The sequence below is a fragment of the Vulpes lagopus genome, chromosome 12 (assembly GCF_018345385.1).
Source record: "Vulpes lagopus strain Blue_001 chromosome 12, ASM1834538v1, whole genome shotgun sequence".
In the NCBI taxonomy this organism is placed as follows: domain Eukaryota; kingdom Metazoa; phylum Chordata; class Mammalia; order Carnivora; family Canidae; genus Vulpes; species Vulpes lagopus.
The window spans coordinates 55,411,303-55,419,314 of record NC_054835.1 but is presented as its reverse complement, the minus strand read 5'-3'; the positions used below and the strand labels follow the sequence as shown (position 1 = coordinate 55,419,314).

The 8,012-nt window shown below is 45.5% G+C and overlaps 1 protein-coding gene across 1 annotated transcript; it reads left to right on the top strand.

Annotated features, from left to right (window-relative positions):
* Nucleotides 1-3,022: 3,022 nt before the first annotated feature.
* Nucleotides 3,023-6,425, top strand: LOC121472957 (histone H3.3A). The gene is made up of 4 exons (XM_041724671.1): nt 3,023-3,174; nt 3,627-3,764; nt 3,893-4,046; nt 4,140-6,425. Exons 2-4 carry the CDS (start codon nt 3,637-3,639, stop codon nt 4,266-4,268), a joined length of 411 nt encoding a protein of 136 aa, XP_041580605.1. The 5' UTR covers nt 3,023-3,174; nt 3,627-3,636; the 3' UTR covers nt 4,269-6,425.
* The last annotated feature ends 1,587 nt before the right edge of the window (nt 6,426-8,012 follow it).

Below are 8,012 nucleotides of genomic sequence, written 5' to 3'. Positions count from 1 at the left end.
TTTACAAAGTTCTTCATAAGGATATTTGTCATTGAATTTCGTTTTCCATAATGAACCTATTTAAGTCCATTGTTTTTAAGACTGATTCGTATTTGATTAGATGGGTTGACTAATGATTGTCACGTTAATGAAAAACATTCCCAGTAACCTCAGGGGTGAAGGAAGGAGGAGTGAGTGGAAAATTGTTAGTGTTTAAGAATGACATTTTATTTAGTTCGAGTAACCTCACATCAGAAGCCAAGTTGTCAGCCTTACAAAGTTGAGAAACTGGTATTTCCTTAACAGGCCAAATCAATTGTTTAACCACTAGGGGCATGTGAAGATGAAACATTCCAAAAGGACAAATAAAAGTTGTAGTGTATTTGCTTTAACCCTGTTATTAAATCCAAGTAATTGATTTATATGTTGTGCCTGAAATAACCGAGTGTAATTTGAATGAAGAAATACAGCTCCTAGCACTAGGCTTTGAATAAGTGTATAGCATAAGCTTCAAGAAGGAGTGTGTACTGGTAAAATTGGAAGATGATATCATCCAAACTGTTGAATTTACAAAAGAAGAAACTGAAACTCAGAGAAGTAACTTGCAGGAGTTACTCAGCAAGCCCATGGCAGAACAGGAACTAGGACAGTAGTCTACATGCTGCATCACATTCTACATTGTTTTGATTGTATAAACATTTTTAGTTCTTTCCCATTTCCTGGTTGCTTTTCCTCTCCTGCACCAACTTAGGAAAAAGAAAAACGGGCCTGACTGCCGAGTAGGAAGGACAAACTATTCCCATTAATTGCCCTTTAAGTCCAAATCTATACCTAGTTTCTCCTGGAGCATTTAGTTCTCCTCTAGTAATTAGCCAAACTGCAAAAAGGAAAACAAAACTGGAGTGTCTGTCCTCTGGAGGCTTGGGACAGACAGGTTTCCAGATCTTTTAGAAAATCGTTGGAACACAAAGGGGTTGTTAACTTAGGAACCCATTCCTTTTCCAGGCCATCTGGGCAGTCAAAAAATGTTAACAGGGTATTTTTCTGGTTACATCTCAGAACATTTGAGAGCCTTTTGTGTGGGATCTAACCAGTGCCCTGATCCTTAGCTTTACACAGGTTCTGAGGACAAGGCAAGAGCCTCCATCTTGGTTTCTCAGCATCACATGAATGAAACAGAAAACTTAAGTTTTCCCCTTCTGTAAACTTTGGGCAGAAAGCAGAAAGTAATTATCACATAAAAGTTTAGATGTCTGATAATTAAATACAAATTGTGCCCTGTTAAGGTTGAGAGGGCTGGGGGCAGCCCCAGTGGCACAGCAGTTTGGCTCTGCCTGCAGTCGGGGGCGTGATCCTGGAGACCCTGGATCGAGTCCCACGTAGGGCTCCCTGCATGGGGCCTGCTTCTCCTCTGCCTGTGTCTCTCATGAATAAATAAAATAAAATCTTAAAAAAAAAAAAAAAAAAGGTTGAGAGGGCTGAAATGAGAGGAATTTTGATGCTGGAGATAAAGTCAAAGACATTTTTGTCATAGCAGCTGTTTCATATTGTACATTTTCCCCCTCCCTATTGATACTGAGAGCAGCCCTTCGATGTTACAACTAAATTTCTGAGGTATTTGTATTTGTATGTCATAATTATCTGAGTTAAAATCTACCCATACATGGTTTTGCTACTTCTTAATTTTGATAATTTAAAATATTCAGTGGGGGAAAAAAATTCAGCAAACCCAGAGGAGGAACTACAGAGTAAAATACCCAAAGCTCTATTTCAATTTTCTGAGCTTTGTTTGGTTGGTCTTAAACTTAAGCCTGCTTTGGTATTTTATATACCTGTGTCATCAAGAGAACTGAACATTACAATCCATCAAAGACATTTATTTAGGCAAAGGTAGGGATTACCATTTTTATATATTTGTCATGTTTCTTAGAAATAATACCTACTAGAATACATCGTTAAATACAGGGGCTTGTATTTAATTTAGTTTTCTTTCGATTATTCTTTACGGACGTGCAAATGCTATCCTAGCACTATTTCCATTCTGGCTGTAATCATTTCATTCAGTTAAATTACATAATTTAAAAATATGTTGCTTAGTAGGTTGTTTCAGCTATTGAAATCACAAAGTATTTTGTGATAGCCTAAGAACGTACAAAACAGTACTTACAAAATCATTTATTGACATTTTTTTCCTTTTATCTAATATTTACTCCTACCTACACTAGCATACAAAAGAACTGATTTTTGGTTAAAATGTGTATGCTTGGGGATCCCTGGGTGGCGCAGTGGTTTGGCGCCTGCCTTTGGCCCAGGGCGCGATCCTGGAGACCCGGGATCGAATCCCACGTCGGGCTCCCGGTGCATGGAGCCTGCTTCTCCCTCTGCCTGTGTCTCTGCCTCTCTCTCTATCTCTCTGTGACTATCATAAATAAATAAAAATTAAAAAAAATTAAAAAATAAATTAAAAAAATAAAATGTGTATGCTTGATATGTAAAATACGCGGTGGTGTAATATGATTTGATGAATTCAAATTCTCTTTTACACCATGTACATAACCATCAAAATGTCAAAGTAAATAATCACATGGCACTCATTTTATTCTACATTGGAAAATATTTACAAGAATTTCCTTGAAGGAACCTCTCCTGCATTTTATCAGCGAGATGCGAATTTGGGTAGGCTCCTGCCCGTCCGGACCCTGAAGTCCTGATAAAGACCTATGTGAATCATTTGCATTGACTTTCTATTGTAGAGCTTTGGAACCAAGGGAAGGATCCAAACATAGCTTCATTTTATCCAATCAGAAGAGCCGCTTCGTGCTAATCGCTGATTCGTCCATTCCTCTTTGCATTTATCCAATCATCAGGCCACTTTAACAGCCAATCAGCGGCCTAGATGCCCACCAATCCGGGAGCGGGGCCGAAGCACGGCCTTTGTGTCGGGGATGTCAGCGCGTCGGCGAAAGCTCCCGCCAATAGAAAAAGTCGTTGGTGTATGCAAATGAAGTCCCTATGACGTAGAGACGCAGCGTGAAGCGTGGGTATAAAAGCGGAGGCAAAGGGGGGGTTTGGAGCATAGAGCGGTTTGGTCGTTCGTTGGCGGGTCTTCTTTTCTTTGCTCGGCGCCTGCGGCTCTTCATTGGGCAGCAGCAGCGGCGCGGCAGTCGGAGGAGCGGTCTAAAACTTCAGCATTGGGTAAGCTTTGGCGGGTCTGGTCGCGGTTCGAGGCCCCGCCGGCCGTTGATGCCGGGGGCCGCAGCCGTTGGAAGCGGAGTGCTGGCTGGTGCGGGCTGCTCGGGCCGCTGGCGTCGGGTGTGGGCCCCGGGAGGTTTTCCCTTGAGGCTTGGTTCCGGAACCGCCTCTCCACCTCCTTCCCTGTGGTGATTCAGAGGTCCCGACGTCGGGTTCCGGGCAAGCGGGGCCTCCGCCCGTCGAGGAGGGGAAGTGACTCCTCCCCGCGCCCCCCCTCCCGGGGGAGGCTGCTGCCGCTCCTCGCCGCCTGAGTCATTAGGGGAGGGGGAGGAGGCGGCGGCCCCGGGCCATCTGCCGCCGCGGAGAGGCGGGAGGGCAGGGGCGCCGAGCCCGTCTCCCCCTCCGCCCGCGGGGGGCGAGCGCCGCGGCCCCGGAGTCACAGATGTCTTCCTTAGGTAAAAGAAAATGGCCCGAACCAAGCAGACTGCCCGTAAATCCACGGGTGGGAAAGCGCCCCGCAAACAGCTGGCCACTAAAGCCGCCCGGAAAAGCGCCCCTTCTACCGGCGGGGTGAAAAAACCTCATCGCTACAGGTAGGCGAGGCGGCAGGAAAACAATGACCGGGCGGCGCGCGGCCCGCGCGGGAGCGCGTCCTGGGGTTGGCGCCGGGCGCTGTCCGTCCCCGGGTGTCCGCTCACATTCCCCTGCCCGCTCACTGCAGGCCTGGGACCGTAGCCCTTCGGGAGATCCGCCGTTACCAGAAGTCCACCGAGCTTCTGATCCGGAAGCTGCCTTTCCAGAGGTTGGTGAGGGAGATCGCCCAGGATTTCAAAACCGATCTGAGGTTTCAGAGCGCCGCCATTGGCGCGCTTCAGGTAAGGCGAGCGCGGCCGTTTAAGGTCGGAGGGCTCGTGCGTGGCTTCCTCTCCTCGAAGAGAGTTTAATAGTGTGGCTCTTGTCCTCAACAGGAGGCCAGTGAAGCGTACCTGGTGGGTTTATTTGAAGATACTAATCTGTGTGCCATCCACGCTAAGAGAGTCACCATCATGCCCAAAGACATCCAGTTGGCTCGCCGGATACGGGGAGAGAGAGCTTAAGTGAAGGCAGTTTTTATGGTGTTTTGTAGTAAATTCTGTAAAATACTTTGGTTTAATTTGTGACTTTTTTTGTAAGAAATTGTTTATAATATGTTGCATTTGTACTTAAGTCATTCCATCTTTCACTCAGGATGAATGCGAAAAGTGACTGTTCACAGACCTCAGTGATGTGAGCGCTGTTGCTCAGGAGTGACAAGTTGCTAATATGCAGAAGGGATGGGTGATACTTCTTGCTTCTCATGATGCATGTTTCTGTATGTTAATGACTTGTTGGGTAGCTATTAAGGTACTAGAATTGATAAATGTGTACAGGGTCCTTTTGCAATAAAACTGGTTATGACTTGATCCAAGTGTTTAACAATTGGGGCTGTTAAGTCTGACCATACATCACTGTGATAGAATGTGGGCTTTTTCAAGGGTGAAGATACAAGTCTTAACCACAGTGTAACTTACAGTTTCCTTAAAAAAAAAAAAAAAAAGTAAACCTGGCAGCTATAGAATACACTATGTGCATTTATAATAGCTATTTTATATATTGTAGTGTCAACATTTTTAAATTAAATGTTTTACATTCACATGTGGTGGGGAGTCTTGTCATTAAGGTGTGTGTAATTTAAAGTCCAGTTGGTTTTCTAACTAGACTGCACTTGTTTTCATAATAGTAAAATGCTTTGCAAATTATACCTTGCATAAGTCCTCATTCTACCACATGTTAACTAATCCTCTAGCTGATTAATGCAAACACTAATGGGGGGATTTTATTTATAAGGGCTCTAGAATATAATACAAGTTATTCACACCAGCATCATCTGTTACTAATTCTAAACTAGTTAGTGCAGCTTTCCTTTGTGTTGTGGTTGGTCTCATAACTAGGTTGAGTTTTTCTCTACCAAGAGGGAAACAATGCCGAAGTTCTTTTCCTTGTGGAGTTTGTATTATAATAACCCTTAGAGTAAACTTGCTGTGGGGGAGGGGCACACAACTCCAGCTTTTTTTGAACCTCTGCGGGTTAACATGGTGTCGGGTTAGGTTACATCTGATACATGGTCCTGGGAAAAATCACTTTATAGAGATGGCCTTTCCAAGTGGTTTTAAAAATTATCCTTCTATTGAAGTCTTCTAGGTCAATTATGTATGTTGACTAAATTTACAAATAAACTTGTTTATTCAACTAAGTGTCAAAAACCTACATTGAATATACAAAGCTTGAATACATCCATCATTTAGAATCTTTGTATCTGGAGGTTTGAGCTTAGTTATATCTGGTTTTGCTTGGTAGATGAACCATTTATACACAAAAATAGTTTATACAAGTTATTTTAACACAAGTCCTCAAGTACAGGACTCTTTGTTGGTCTAAGCTGCTTTTTTCAGTATGAAGCTAGTTTTCTTGACCAGAGATGGTCCATTGTATGCGTAGTATCTAGATGTCAGCAAGACATGGGCACAAGAGCCATGGTTCTCAGATAAGCATTCTGTGTGTTTGATAGCTGTAGAAAGATAGTTGTGCCCTAATAAAGTAGCTGTTTTTGTTTTTTTTTTTCAAAGTTTGGTTTCCTATTCAAGGGACTTAGGCAAGCTGGGATAGGCTTGATTTTTGGCAAATTATTGAGCTTTCATGGGCCTCAAGGGTGGAGTCGAATATATAATGTGAACTGGTTTTCTAGAAGATTCACCATAACCAGCTCTGGAACAGTGACTTCCCAGTTCTGATTATCTCAACATAGTGCTTCTGAAGGACATTGTGATCTTCGACATTGGAACGTGCTGTTGGAATACCTGGCAGTGTCAGTACAAGTAGACTTCACTATGGTGGTGGTAGTTTATTGAGTTTACTGTGATAACCCAAATGGGGTGAAACTTGAATCTTCTCCCCCCAGCACATCTTCCCTCCATCCTGATGTAGAGGTTTGTGGGTTTTATTGGGCAGCTGGGAATCTGCTGCTTTAAATAGTGCAGCTTGTGCTTCCACACTGAGCATACTTAACCCAGAAGGCAAAAATATCTTTTGGTTCTAGGAAGCTGCCCACACAGGATAACCCTGGGTTTAGGTGATGGAATAGAATCTGTAAGGAGAAAAGCAAAAGCTGGAGCTGATGAAGGTATCCTGTGCCCTTGATGGATGAGACAAAAATAAAGTTTTTGAAGTTGAGACTATTTGATCTTGTTAATGGTCTTCATTTGAGTTGATAACCTTTCTTTCACAAATAAAATTTCTGTGGGGAAATGCCTGGAAAGTTGCCTTCTGACTTTTGCTGGGGGTGGGGGAAGTGCATTCAGTAGTGACAGGACCCTTATTCTGAAAGGTGATAGGTGTCACAGTTTGCTCAGGATAGTGGCAGGTGATGCCTGTTGAACCTGTGTATTAGTGCATTTCTTGACTATCAGTGGACTTGACTTGGGCTCTGTTCGGTCACCAGGAGATTCTGAAGCAAGCCATTGCCCTTGTCCTGTGCCCTTCAGAAGGTAGTTGAAGGGCCAAGGTGGTTGTAAATTGTTGGCCATGAGCCAGGTCCACCTTCAGTGAGCGTGGCCACCATTGCTCTCCCTCCACATTTGTTTGTCCTGTCTCCCCTTTCACTCCCCCTTTCCCTTGCTTGGCAAGTTACACTTAAAGTAATTGTGGACCTCTGGCCCCATGCTGCTGGGTCGGTGCAGTATCTTGCTTCATCCCCAAACTGTTCATGTTCAGTGTGTAGACTGGATGATTTAAGCAACACACAGAAATTACATCCTATTTACAAAATTTAAGGTGGTATCAAAGGAACCTAGGGAGGCAAGCGCTTCAAACCTGGCATATTTCCAGAGATCTGCCTTATATAGACTTAACTGGGCTCCATCACACCCCCAGAAAGAAGAGCAGGTCCGGGAGAGGCCTGGCAAGGGCCACCCCATGCCCCTTGCCAGGCCTCCCCAACCCCTTAGGGGCCTCTGCTGCCTCCCAACTGATATCTCAGTGTAGGGGAACGAGCTCTGAGCCCGCTAGCTGGACTGGAAATATACTCTTTCCCACTCATTCATTTCCTCAGTCATTTTTCAGCTGTCTCTGAATAGTGGTCTCTCCAGGGTTCCCCCTTCTTGGCTCCTTGCAAGCACTGCTGCTTGCCTGGTGTCAGGCATTGGGCCTGGGGTCTGTGCAGCAGTTGGAAAGCAGGCCCTGCTGAATCACTTTCAGGTGGGGTAGTAGAGGGCAGACACAGGCCAGTTAGCTGTCTGCCATTGTGTTGGCAGGAAACAGGTTTGCCCTTCAGTTACTGAAGGATGGGGCCAGCCTATAAACAGCCCAGGGCCGGAGATCAGAGCGTCAGACCTATGGTCAGCCTAGCTGCCTCAGAGAAGGGCGAGGTGTGCGGTTGTCACCACACCCATCTGCAGCTGTTGTCTCACTGGCGGTGCTGTGGTCCCCCAGGCATGAGAGTCTTGAGTCTCCACCCTGCACATCCGGTCCCCACCCTACTTCCCCATCCCCTGGGTTGGAAGCGCTTCATAGTCACCTCACTGAGGCGATCACAGCCTATGTCCCTCAGTACCCCCAGCTGAACTGGCTGGGCCTTGTCTGGGCCCCACATCCTCTTCCTTCCTTCAGCCCAGTGGTGGTCCCATCTGCCCCTGTGGTTCCATGGCTCAGGGATGTCCATCCAGCTGGGCTTGGCTTTTGGCCAGGAACTTCAGCACAAACAGCTGGCCTTCCAGCTGCCTTCCTGAGGGCAGGGCTAGGGGAAGGAAGGAAGAGCCAACTGCCTG